This window comes from Spea bombifrons, chromosome 1 (assembly GCF_027358695.1).
Source record: "Spea bombifrons isolate aSpeBom1 chromosome 1, aSpeBom1.2.pri, whole genome shotgun sequence".
NCBI lineage: Eukaryota > Metazoa > Chordata > Amphibia > Anura > Pelobatidae > Spea > Spea bombifrons.
The window spans coordinates 118,669,480-118,683,615 of record NC_071087.1 but is presented as its reverse complement, the minus strand read 5'-3'; the positions used below and the strand labels follow the sequence as shown (position 1 = coordinate 118,683,615).

The 14,136-nt window shown below is 39.2% G+C and overlaps 1 protein-coding gene across 1 annotated transcript; it reads left to right on the top strand.

Annotated features, from left to right (window-relative positions):
• The first annotated feature begins 551 nt into the window (after positions 1 to 551).
• LOC128501223 (solute carrier family 2, facilitated glucose transporter member 11-like) lies at positions 552 to 10,560 on the top strand. Its single transcript, XM_053470624.1, has 12 exons — positions 552 to 602; positions 2,214 to 2,312; positions 3,089 to 3,249; positions 4,289 to 4,413; positions 5,184 to 5,313; positions 6,436 to 6,584; positions 7,193 to 7,380; positions 8,745 to 8,855; positions 9,148 to 9,249; positions 9,352 to 9,427; positions 9,604 to 9,731; positions 10,222 to 10,560. Exons 1-12 carry the CDS (start codon positions 579 to 581, stop codon positions 10,417 to 10,419), a joined length of 1,491 nt encoding a protein of 496 aa, XP_053326599.1. The 5' UTR covers positions 552 to 578; the 3' UTR covers positions 10,420 to 10,560.
• The last annotated feature ends 3,576 nt before the right edge of the window (positions 10,561 to 14,136 follow it).

Genomic DNA, 14,136 nt, shown 5'->3' with positions numbered 1-14,136 from the left:
AGCACGTGAAAAGTCTGATTTTTGGACTATGGAGTACATACAGCTACCGTTTGAACGGTAGCGGAACATAATCGCAAAATGTTTTTGTAATGATCAATTAGCCTTTAAAACTCAAACTTGGATCAGCGAACACAACGTGCCATTGGAACACAGGAGTGATGGTTGCTGATAAAGGGCCTCTGTACACCTATGAAAATATTCCATTAAAACTCAGCTACAATAGTCAACATTAACAACATCTATGCTGTGTTTCTGATCTACGGCATCTACAAGGACATTTCTACGTGACCCAAAACTTTTCAATGGTAGTGAACATTGATTGCTTTTGATGCCTGAGCATGTATTTCTCCACCTGGACAACTAGGATTTCAATCAAACGCAAGACCTTTCACATGCCGGGAGTTTTTCATCTTTTTTTCTCCTTGTTTTTCTCCTTGCATCGTTTCGCCATTGGATGATGTATCTGGCTTGATGCCCAGTCATTTGTCCAAATTAAACATCACAAAACATAGATAAGATTTTTCTCCGCATTGCCCTTTACCCCACCAGTGTTCATCTGTCCCTGTAGTATACATGACATGGCTGGGGTTCTCTCTGACCTGGTAAGTGCACAGAGCATTTAATTAGGAAATAAGCGCACTCCTGCATGTATGTGCATGTGTATGTGTATGTGTATGTGTATATGTGTGTGTGTGTGTGTGTGTGTGTGTGTGTGTGTGTGTGTGTGTGTGTGTGTGTGTGTGTGTGTGTGTGTGTGTGTGTGTGTGTGTGTGTGTGTGTGTGTGTGTGTGTGTGTGTGTGTGATACAGTACAGTATCATAGCTGTCACAAAGTTCTTAACCACTATATATATATAGATGTGCACTACCACATAAGTGTCTAAAAGGAATAACATAATAAGATTCCAGCGGAATGAATTAAATAATATATTAACTTGTCCCATCCATGTCACTCTAATTGTTAATGCAAATATCAGGGAGTAGAAGCTTCGCACATGACATAGTAGGACTAAAACCATGTACTTGTATAAATAAGCTTATAGCTATATTGCTGAAGATATTTCTTACATGCATCCTCAGGCTGGGCCAAGCTTCACAAACCATGCCCCCAGAACCCCAAAAGATATAAGGGCACCCAGTAAATGTGTAAACTAGAAGCCAATACAACACCCTTTAATGTCTGCAGACAATACCATTCAGTATCTGGAAATGTGTTATATAGGGCTGGAAAAGTAATTAAAATCAGCCCTGGAAATATTTGAATACCAACCCCATTTTTCATGGTGCCAATTTTGGTCACACTGCCCATTTAACCATTTTCAAATGTATTTAAATAAAATACTAAAAATAAAGTTATTTAAAACAGAGGAAATACTTTCTCAGTAGGTAATAAACATCTCCTAAAACATTAAGAGCTTAAAATATAAGAAGGAGGCTGAGGGAGGTGGATACGTGCATCATGTAAGACTGGCTATGTGTATGTAATGATAAGTGTTTAATGTTAGAATGGTGTAAATATGTATATATTAAAGATGAAATATAATGATAGGGTGATATTCGTCCTGCAGATGCTATAAGGGAAATATAGTTCCCTTCTTCAGGTCAATATAGTCATTTAACACTCTACCCTCACACTGATCCAATTGTCTAAAATAGAATCCTACTTGCTGTGTTGAAACCTGCCAGGCATAAGAATCTGGAAATCTAAACCTATAAGTTTTCTGATTGTTTCCCATGCTCTACAAGTGTGATAGAGCAATGGGTTTGAGTAGAGCTCCTCAGGCCACGTGGTCTTGAGCAGGTACAGGAGGAAAGCCAGATGGATGTCTGCAGATAACTGATGTTCCAGATTGGATCAAGTAAACCTATTGAAATTAAGTTAATAGCAAATTTATAGCTGACAGCCAGATCTAGCAGATTTAAGAGATTCAGACCACCATTACGTGAAGGTTGTTGTAGCTTGACAACGCAATCCTGAATGTTTTATGTTGCCATAGAAATTGTTGTAGGATTTTGTTTTGTTTTTTTGATCTCCTTCTTTTTGAGAGTAAGAGGCAACATATGTATCAACATAAGTGCAATAACTTTGTGAAAAACTACCATTTTGACAGTGACCGTTGGACTAACTTTTTAAAAAGTCTGTCTGGAACCAGTCTTATAGAGGAGGTCATCACCAAACAATTTATTTTTACTTGAACTATATCCCCTTTTCAGGCCCAGCATTGGAAGATACTTCCATTGATCATCGTGCTTGGTATTGGCTCAGGTTTACCTTTGGGTTACCAGATATCGGTGACCAGCTCATCTTCAGTGGTAAGAAAAAATTACTCTAGAAGAACATATCACTATGACAAGTGGTGGCATCACACTGATTACATCTGAATCGGTGTAGTACAAATATTTTCTGGTTTATTTATATGTTTATACCTAGAAATATGGTCACATGACGTGGTTACATGACACTGTATCTCAAATGTTGTTCCAGTAAATGCTTGCTATAATGAAATCAATGTATAAGCAATGTCCCTGCCTCTAGGCTTTTGGTAAACTAATTATTTTGTGAACCCCCTTTTTAGCTCCTCATGGAGAATTACATTAATTAAATATGAGAAAAATAGGCAAACATATGAATTAAAAAATAGGCAAACATAAACATACATAGAACATTACATAACACACATTTACAGAGCTCCTGCAAGTTCCATAGCTCTATTACAATAGGGAGACAGCGAATATTAGCAATAAAATTAAGATTGACAACATATAATTTGAAAATAAGATTGACTCATACTGTGACTGACATACAAGAGGGCCCTGTTCTTATGAATTTACAATATTTCAAGAGGCTGAAGGGGAATGAGACAGTAAAACACATTCAGGGAAGATTTTTAGAGGACAGGCGAGACATATTTCAGATTCTCAATATATTCTCAGGAGGATATTATTGTCTTGCTGATATTATTGTCGCTTGCTGAGTAGTTAAAGGGGAAACGTCAATCAGTCATCTCTAGGTTTGAAACTACAAGTTGTTTGGAACTTGCTTGAGTCGTTGTAGCACCAATTGTCAATTATGTACCTCTCATTTGCAGTTTGTTAAGGAGTTTATCAACCAGACATGGATAAGAAGATATGGAACCTTTGTCACAGAGGAAACAGTCACTCTGCTCTGGTCCACCGCAGTGTCTATTTACAGCATTGGGGGGTTGTTGGGATCTCTCTTGTCTGGATATTTGCTGGGAAGATATGGGAAGTGAGTAACTTCTTCAATTTCAACCACAATATGGATATTACCAACATACACTATCTGGCAATGTCAATGAAAAAAAATATTCAAAAGCATAGTATATGTGTTGGAAGATCTCATTTAAACATTTTGGGGTCAGTTAACATACCCCACCTGTGTCTACCTGTGGATTGTTATGTAAATTGTTTATTATGCTAGCTTTCTAATGTTGACTAGTTGACCCTCTCAATAGCTGGTTTCTTAGTTATGTCACAAAACTTATGGTTGATTTCATAGCATTCTTCAATCAACGCTATACCTTTACAGCTCACACCATATTTTCTCTTAGGCCTATTCAGTAAAATATCTGTCCATAAGTTACCAGAGAGCTGATAATTGTCAAATTGTTATCTTTCACATTCAGGGCGGCCCTTAAGCTGCCTTATGACATTAGTGTGGCTGCTGGCTGGATATGTGAGGCTGCATGCCGTGTTTTAATGCTCATGTAGTGTGTGGCCAGGAGTATTCAGCAGCTGGCCAATGGCCTACTAGCATTAATCAAACTACAAAATGCCAGTCCTGTGTTAAAAATGTAGATTCCCTCATTATAACAAACTGACAGATTTTTAATGCAAAGTCCAGTTTCTGACTGAAGTAGGACTTAATAGATATCCCTGCTAGTTCCTAAAACATAACTGGTAATGCGGCTTGGCCCACATGACTTAAAGCTGACAAAACATATATCACACTTTCTGTTTTTTGAGCAAATAAAATGTCAACGATGGGACATTTTAGTCTTTTATGATTTAATCACTAAAAATAATAGAAAAGCTTAAGAACATTTTTCAAATTCTATAGCAAAAGCCTTCTTTTGAGTCACAAAAAGGTGCATTCATCAGTACTATGAATTGTGTTTTCAACGTTGCATTTAGTTACAAGAGCGTTAAACTGAACAGAATAGGAAGAACATCACATTTAATGGTTACACATACACATTGGCAGTTTCCGCAGCCTATCTTTATTAGCTTATGTATGTGTATAAACTGAAATCTCCTGTTCCCTCCAGGAAACGGTGCCAGATACTGAGTAACTTGGTTGGTATTACAGCCGCCATGTTTCTTGGATTATGCAAGGTAGCTGGGTCCCATGAGATGATTCTGATTGGACGGTTCCTTTATGGCTTTACCATAGGTAAATGTTGAAGTTGTAACTTAATATGGGTATAGGCCATATTATAATGGGTCAATGCAAGAATCTTGCAGCTACTCACGTAATAGGTCTCTGAATTGACAATAAATTTATAGCAATAAAAAGTATTAGAAGAATGCTAACTGAAGGAATACTGAAATACTTTTATATTGTGTATTTTTGAATAGTAACAGTGGCGGAACTACCGGGGTCGCAGGGGTCGCGACTGCGACCGGGCCCCGGCGGCAGGGGGGCCCAAGCCAAGGGGCCGCCCGAAATCGGGCAGGGGCTACAACATGCGGCCCACGGGCCAAACAGATTCTCACACCCGGGCCCTGAGGCGTCTAGTTACGCCCCTGAATAGTAAATAAGAACAAATACAAGTAATGAACACATTAATCTACTTGAAAACATGTTTAGTATTGGGAGTTAACTTAATATTTGCATTCACCAGTTGATTAGTATGAAACATATTTTGCTGTATTGATTTCTATTGCGTATACTGTTTTCATTTTTGGTGACTTTAAAGTTAAGATCGCCACTACTTTGTAGAAAAGAAATTGAGTATCAAGCTATGTCTGAAAAAAATAAATAGAATAATTTCCCAGAATGCAACTCACACTGATGAAGATGTAATGCAGGCTATTATCCTTCTCACTTATCCATGCCATATATATTACCTATACAAATACATGATATGCTATACATAACTGCTATGTTACAAAGCAAAATAGATGTGATATCCATCAGTTACGCCCTTTTTTCTCTAATAGGTTTATCAATGAATATATATGTTCAATACCTGGGAGAGATTGCCCCAAGGAACCTCCGAGGCTTCATCAACACCACAGCCCCAGTGTTTATGACATCAGGGAAGCTCTGGGGCCAAATTGTGGGACTCAGGTGAAGTGGCAACCAAAGTGAATAAGCAAGCATATAGAATAGAGTATATCCGTGTGGCTGAACAAGGAACCCTGTACATTGTTTTCCTACATCTTTTCCCTGTTCCACAAATAGCCCCATAAGAACTATGTTTTTGCTGCCCCATCCAGCATCCATTTGCTTGTGGTGTATTCCAGAGTTGGGGGTCTTGGGGGTTCTGACTTACATACTCTATGGATAACTCTGCCGAGCATTACCCGCATATGCATAGCATATTTGGGGATGTGTAATTACATTTTACCTACCAACTCGCCGTTTAGTAAATAAACCCCTATGATTAAATGACTTACAGTGTAAAACACCCAATGTAGTTTACGCCCTACCTGAAGCAAGATGGATATATACTCACCTTTTCTTCTTGTACGTTTGTGGTACATAATTCTCAAAAGATAATCACCCCAGTGTTATTCTTGGCTAAGCACTTTAATACATTTGCCCATCTTACTAGACAAGACGACAGCTCATGTCATCACTAATGTGCATCCTACAGAAGTAAAATATGTAGTTAGAATGTAAATTAAAGGGAAACTGTTACTAATGAATCTTTTGGAACCTTTCATTTATTAGAACTACCGATAATTTGTAATTTTTTTTCTATTTAATCGGTAAATGTTTTTGAAATTGTTGTTTTAAAAGTAAGTTATTATAAAATCTCTAAGACACAAATCTCAGTGGCAAAGTGCACCCAGACTAGCATTACAGTTAATTTTCTGTCCCAAAGTCCTTTCCCCTTATCCAGTAATTGGGGCAGTAAAAGAAGGGAAATAATAAATTAAATGAAAGAGAAACTGAGGACAGAGAACAGGACATTAAGATGGCTACTCCAATTATATATATGGAGTGGATATATATAATGTTTACATTTATTATATAAGCACCATTATATAGGTTGTTCTACTTACTAAATAGTAAAATGCAAGATTTGGTGGAACGGCAAACCATCTTTGATTAAATACTGTATATTCCAAAAGAAGACTTCATGCCAGATAATTTAACATGACAAACCATAATCTTTAACATTCTGTTTATCTTTCCTAAACCACGACACATTCCTTTTGATGACATATTTTTACATTCTTGCAGGGAGACTTTGGGGACAGAAGCACTTTGGCCCCTGATGTTGTCATTAAGTGGGTTTACAAAAGTACTGCAGTTGGCAATAATGCCATTTTACCCAGAAACTCCCCCATACCTCCTCCTGGTAAAAAAGGACAAGGAGCGCTGTGTGAAAGGTACTATCTAAAACTATCGCATTCATAAGCGTAAGTATATGTTATATAAGTAAGAGAAATGAAACATATGATACTTTAAATTTATGTTTCTAGTATTGGTTACCCTAGGGTGATAATGGCTGCAATAGTATTACTTGTTATTATTCATCGCTTGCATGTTGTGATCATTAGATGGTAAGATAAAGATTGCTGGTTATAAACATTACAATGTTCATAAAACAAATACTTGACTTGAGTTCATTTGAGTTTTTTGCACTTAAAGTGAAAAGAAAGCAGCCTTTTGTATTATTTTTCATAACAGGCATGCTTTTTCTCCATCTGGTGAATATAAACAAGGTTCCATGTTTGCTGTTGATAGCTTTAACCATCGTTAAAACATAATCGTCTGGGTCTAGTATGCCAATGATCATTGTTTCTTGTCTTAATAGGTCTACTTGCTTCAGACCATTGTCTACCCATCTTGATTACCATCCCACGTCCCAATGTTTCTGTTCATATTCTATTCATTTTATATGAATGCCATTCCTACAAAACCATGTTTTCATGATCTTTTCATCCAGCCCCTAAATCCAACCCTGGTCATTTTATCACCTACTTCTCTTTCTCAGCTATGAAAAAGTACTGGGGGAATCACAACTACCAAGCAGAGATTGACAACATGCTGTCAGAAAAAGAAATCTGTAGGACAACAAAGACCATGAATGTGCTGGAACTTGTACGCGATCGCTCAATGCGATGGCAGCTCTATGTTGTGATCTGTATTAGCCTCGCTCTCCAGCTTTCTGGGATCAATGCAGTTGAGTAATTTGCTCTCATGTCCAACGCACAGATGAACTGTGGACTGTTCCCTCTTAACCTATCCCAGTACAGACATACTAAAATTTGGAGGGTAAAAACTCCAGCTGGGGCTTGTTTAAAAAACACTCATTTTACACAGATTACACAGTTTTACTTGACAGTTGATACACAATGTCATTGGGTACAACTGCTATTTTAGGATAGGGGGTTGGATTACTTGCAAAAGAGGGTAACATCAGGGCCAGACTTGGGATGGTGAGGAGGCCTTTGCACTTTAAGGGTGGTGGATGCCAAATAATGTAAGTGCAAATTACATTTTTATGCTTAACCAGCTTGCAGCTGGGCATATCCAGCAGGAGGCTACACACTGCAGCACCCCATCTACCACTGGAATGGCAGATAGAGTGAGTATGGGGCAAAGTTGGCCAGCAGCCCCCCCTGGCATTTGACCCAGTGTGCCAGTTGGCCAGTCCAGGTCTGGGTGACATCCTGTCCTAGTTTTTTTTTATCTCAAAGCTAACCCTGACACTCTTTTTTTTAAATTAAAAAAAATACAATTTTCACCTCTCAACATTGGTGTAGGTATTTATACTCCTATACCTTTATATAGAAGGTATTAGGCATTTCCTCCATTTCTCTCTATGTTTTTTTTGGTTTATGCTGTAGTACACATAATTTTTGCCTGACTGTTTGATCACTGTCCAAGACGATGACCTGTTAGGGGGTAGAGCCAATACTCTTTCTCTGAATTGGGAAGAAAACGTAAGCAGTGGAACAAAAACTCTATGGGCAGCCACGCCTCTCTAAGTCAGGACATAAAGAAGTCCATCTCAGGATACATTTAAAAGCTTTGTATGCCTATATCTGGAAGAATTAATTTTTTTTGTGTATGTGTTTTTTTTTTTTACTTTAAATGTATATTTGCTCAACTTTTTGGGTGAGAATAGCAGAATATGAGATTATACCCCAGTGCTCTAACATGGAAGATGGATCTCTGCTATTGAAAACACATATTTTTTGCACTGTCCTGCTAGACCACCAGGTGACAGTTGTATGCAGCTGCTGGACCCTATTGAACTTGGAGCCAGCTTGTAATTTCAAGTCCTTAAACTATGGATACATAGAAGCAGAATTTGATGGCAGAAAAGAACCGTTTTGAACATCTCATCTGTCCATTGTTTTCCATATTAACCTTATATACCCTTGAACATGTCTTATCAAGGATAGCTTAATGCCTGTCCTACATATGTTTGAATTCCTCAATGTATCTTTTATTATGCTGCCATTACACATAGGCATAATGAATCAAACATGATTACTTACTATAGTATCTCTAAATACGGTATAACTTTTTTTTTTCAGATCTATTATTATGCAAACAGTGTGTTTGTTACAGCTGGCCTGCCTGTGGAGCAGATCCCCTATATGTCTCTGGGCATGGGGAGCTGTGAGGTTCTGTCTTCAATGTTATGCGTAAGTAAATCATTATTATATAAGATTAATGCAGACACGTTACATTTTATGGATCACAATACAGAAGGCACGAGCATTGTCCTTGAGCTCTGCACTCTTTATTGCTTGTCCATGCGAGGTTTCTTTTTATTTTCAGCGTGGCAAGCACAATCAGATCACTTGTATATGCAATTAGCACACAATTGTGCAATCATATTATCACAGCATCAATTTGTGAAAAATAATGTGATTGTTGAAGGAGGGTTTGAGGCCTACTGATGTGAGTAAACTTAAATCACGTTACTTTTTGCAGACTATACTAATTGAGCGTTGTGGAAGAAAGACTCTCTTACTGGGCAGTTATGGACTTATGGGTGTAATGCTGGCTCTCCTCACTGTCACGTTGTCTCTTCAGGTAAGACAACAGTCTTAGTCTAACCACTCACACCCGAAAGCCTTCTCCTTGTGGTATTTTATGGTTGCAAACAAAGGATTGATTTCATTTCTCTTCCCATAGGGATGGTATAGCTGGATCCCATACTGCAGCGCTGTCCTTATTTTCCTTTACACTTTGTTCTTTGGTGTAGGACCAGGTACTGTAGAAAACATCTTCACAGATAACGCTGTTATTTCCCCGGCACCAGTACACTTTTCACAAATGTATTTGTCTTTGGCAAAAATCATGCTGTCAATGCACTAGGAAGAGCACACATTATTCATCCTCTTGATGCAGAATTTACCCTCTGACAAATTTTTATCATCCAAAAAGGGGCCGTCACACTATCTGTGGTTATAGAAATGTGCAGTCACTCATCTCGCCCTGCAGTATTTGTTATTATCAGTAGCCTCAACTGGATCGGCATGTATGTCATTGGAGTGGCATTCCCTTATGTAGTGGTGAGTATAATAATCTGTTTGAACAGAGATGGGAATTTTCCAGTTATTGGCAATGCACCAAAGTGGTAATTTGGCTTATCCAGAAATCTAACCAATGTGGTTCTTGTAATAAAGATAGCTGTACATTTTCATGGCGTCAACTCCACGTCACATTTATCTCAGTTTATTTAATCAATTTGATTAAATGCAATACAAGTGCCTGGACATGGATAGTTGTAAAAGATCATGGAAGTTATATTCAGCTGCAAAGCTATAGCTTGCCTGCTCCTGCTCTACATTAAACTGGGTTAAGAACCACTGCTGTATATTTTATATGCATGTTAGTTATTTCCAGGGAGAAATATGTTGCAATTTCATCTCTTCCTTCTCCAGTGGTCTATATACCAGATAAAAAAAAGATGCACATAAAAGAAATTAGCACATTACATCATCAACTGACCCCGAAAAATCACTTGCTCAATCTAGTTCACGTTTTATCTTGTCTTCCTAGGCCAGCCTGAATCAATTCTGCTTCCTCATCTTCCTTACCTGTATTTTAGTGTCTGGGATATTCCTGTTTGTCTTCCTCCCAGAGACAAAAGGGAAATCGTTACAGCAAATTACAGAAGAATTTAATCGATTCAACTTTAGAGAAAAAAACTCCAAGGACACAGCTGAAATTTCTGAAAAGATAGAAACTAGTGTGTGATCCATGTCATTCCACATTTTCTTTTATATAACTCTGCATCTGAGATGGATGAGCAGAGGAACGTGTGTAGGAATGCATTTTTCTTGTGATTTATGTCAACGTTGCACAATAGAAATATTGCAATGGGAAAAATAGTAACAATTATTCCCCAAGTAGACAATGCACTTTATCATTATCTTGGCGGGCAAATCAGAGTATTATAATGGTGCTATCTGGCATGCACTTTAACAATGGTCTTTTCCATAGAATACCTCTACTTAATCTACTCTACAAGAACACCTGAAAAGTTTACCATATGTTGTACTTCATGACGAGCAAATTTTAATCACCATATCAGCTTATCACCACCGCAACAATTGGAATAATCCATTTTACTTACATTACTATACATAACCCCTACCCTAACAAGTTTCTACATTTTCAAGTAGGTTAGGGAGCAAATTGTCCTCTGGGCTGGACTGATATTACATTTTTGGGGCCACTGCCTGAATATTTCATTATATATGATTTTTCCGATGTGCCTGGATTATTTTCTGTGCACATGAAGCACCTCTCTGCCAGGGGTGTTTAGGCTGCTTTATTGCTGGGCCACTTGGCTGTAATAGCACCCCCGACCCCAGTGGAATCTTGCCAACCCTCTGCTGAGTAAACTGTAACAAACTACACACAAACTGTAAAAATAACTTCACACAAGTGATTTGTATGGCATACACGGTAACACTGTTCTCAACAGGATAACAACTAGACTTGTGCATTCGTTTTTGTACAAACTTTATTTTCAATGAAAATTGTCTCTTTCACACTCGAAACTGACGAAAACAAATTGCAAAAGTGCCAAAAATTCATTAGGATTTGTCCATTCATCGTCACGTGTAGCCGAAATGACAAGCCATTTTGGCACCGTTAGCGCTCATTGATGAGGTAAAGTGGGAGGGACTGTGTGTAGGAGGGTAGATATTAATGACTGATGGGTCCAACAACCTGTGGAAGTTTTTTCTTACTTTTTTCACTCTGGCCAATCAGACATATAAGTGTGCTGATGCCATTTTAAATTGTCGGTAGCAGCAGTTACAGACTGATGCGACTTGGAGTGTTAGACAGTGACAGCGAGAGTTAGCTTAGCAAAGGCTGAGATTGATGCTCATTACTCACATACAATACTGCAAGTTATTTAATAGTTTATTTTAGTGCAGAAAAGTTACTGTTGTGAGGTGCATTGGAGAAGCTGTAGTGACTACTGTAGTGTATTACAGGGACTGCAGCAGATATTTTCCACCCGCTCCTCAGTAATTTAGTTGATGAAGACAGTTGCCCATTTAGGGGTGTGCGACCTGTGCGGCCGCACAGGGCACCATGGCAACAGGGGCGCCTGCCCGGGACTTAAATTAAAACATCAGGGGGTTTGGGTTTTTTTTAAACTTTATTTAACATTCTCCATGTTAAATAAAGTTTTTTTTTAACTTTCTTTAACATGGAGGATGTTAAATAAAATTAAAACAAAAAAAACCGGTGTTTTAATTTAGGTACCGGGCAGGGCCGCAGATCGGTCGCTCGTGAAGTTTTCAGCAACCACTCGGCGCTCCTCACTCTCCTTGACTCTCCGCTCCGCTCTCTGAGCTCCTGAATTATTCTGGCACTCAGCTGTGAAGCGCGCACCGCGGCAGAGCGGGAAGACGGACACCTCCCACCGCAGGACTCCAGCAACAAGGTAAGTAAGGAAAGGGAGAGGGGGTAGATAGTGAGAAGGGGCAGGGGGCAGTGAGAAGGGGCAGGGGGAGCAGTGAGAAGTGGCAGGGGGGAAGGCAGTGAGAAGGGGCAGAGGGGGAAGGCAGTGAGAAGGGGCAGAGGTGGTAGATAGTGAGAAGGGGCAGAGGGGGGAGATTTTTTCCATCAGAAGGAGTGATTCCAGTGTTCATGTGTTGGGCTGAGCTGGCTGCAGGCGTGTACGAAAAAGTAGTCAGGTGACCACCGGTATACCAGTCCCAAGTAGGTAGAAGTCTTCTTGGTTGAAGTCAGAAGTTTAACTACCCTTACCATGAGTCACGTGCAGCACCTGCAGCAGTACCAAAAAACATCCTGAATCTACAACTAAAGTCTTGTCCACCACACCTACCAAAGTAAGGCAAGATTTTCAGCACAAACCCAACCAAGAACTCACTGAGGGGTCATGATCCAGGGTGAAGATTGCAAGCTATTTTATGATGAAGCAAGGACTAAAACCACCACTATCAATGGCACTGTCAGATGATAGTAGCAGATCTATTTTGGCCCCAGAAGATAGTGAGGAAGGAGTAGACCTTACTCCGCCTCCTGCCCAGGTCGAAAAAGATATGGTCATCTTTGATGAGGATGTTGATGAAGACAATGACCTTTAGATTTAAGCCAGACTTGGGGGGTCAACGACACATCTTCCTGTTTCTCTGTTGAATGTGTCCTTCCATCGTGCAGAAGTAGAAGCAGCACACCTATGCAACAGGTTCCCCTTCATACACTGGAAGTACCACCACCACCACCCTTACAACCGTTATGAATACAATAATGGAAAAAATGCTCTACTACTATTGCTGTGATGGAACCCTCCATCACTGGGGTCACTGGAGAGGCCTGACAGCCAGCCTCCTCCCTAATGACTATGGGCCCTGACTTTGTAAGTACTTCTGTGGCTACCCCAGCAGTATTATTATTATTATTTATTGTTTTATATAGCGCTATCACATTCCATAGCGCTGTACAATGGGTAGGCAGGACATAACAAGTAGTATGTAACATAACAAATTAACAGACAGCCATGATATGCAACCAGGGAGTGACCACCATAGTTTTAGTTTAATGTTGTATAAGTCAGTCCCCCCCCCCCCCCAGTTCCACCACCACAGACATTTACCCTGGCCAAACCTTGGAACTGATTTGAGCCAGTAATAGATAGTGGAGGTTGGGACACTATTGTATTGTTAATCCTGTTACTGCCCCTGTTGTCTCTGGGAGGCAGATTAATGGGGCGGTTTGTATCCCAATCTTGTTTTATGTTAATGTGTGTTTCGCTGGATATATCCAGCCCTGTGTGTGGGAAATAAATCAGTCTTCGTCTCGGCTAGTGACTGGGAAACCGAGGAAAGAGTGTGTTGTCCCAGGCTAAGGGAGCACAAGTTAGCAAAGGTAGTCGGTCGGACTATCCAGCTCCGTGACAGAACCTTTTTTTTAAAAAAAATTCTACCATAAAAGGTGAGTCCAGAAGGTGTCTGGGGCCTCCCCTTTGGGATTGCCCCCCTTATGTCAAAACAAACAGTTGTCCAAAAGGGGATGCGGTAAAAATGAAATGAAAATTTAGTCCAAACCGATTTTGCTCGCCGTGCACGTCTAATAATAACCTTTCACCAGGGAAACAGTGTACTAAATAATGAGTATGCGATGTATAGTATAACTGGATTAATTGTTACAAGCTTTTCATTGGGTTCTTACCTGGAATACAATATAACCAGCTTCTATTCTGCAATACATTTGGGATTCATTTTATTTCCATAACTAATTATCACTAATTTTGTTTAATTGTTATGCAGCAACAATGGTATCCCTGAAGGGGCCGTGTATATTTTCTCAATGCTTTAGATTAGAAGAAACATTATTTAAGTGTGTATGAAACCCTTAATACAAAATGGAAAGAAACAAACATATGACTAATAATAATGGATTTATTATATCTGTAAATATATATTATAC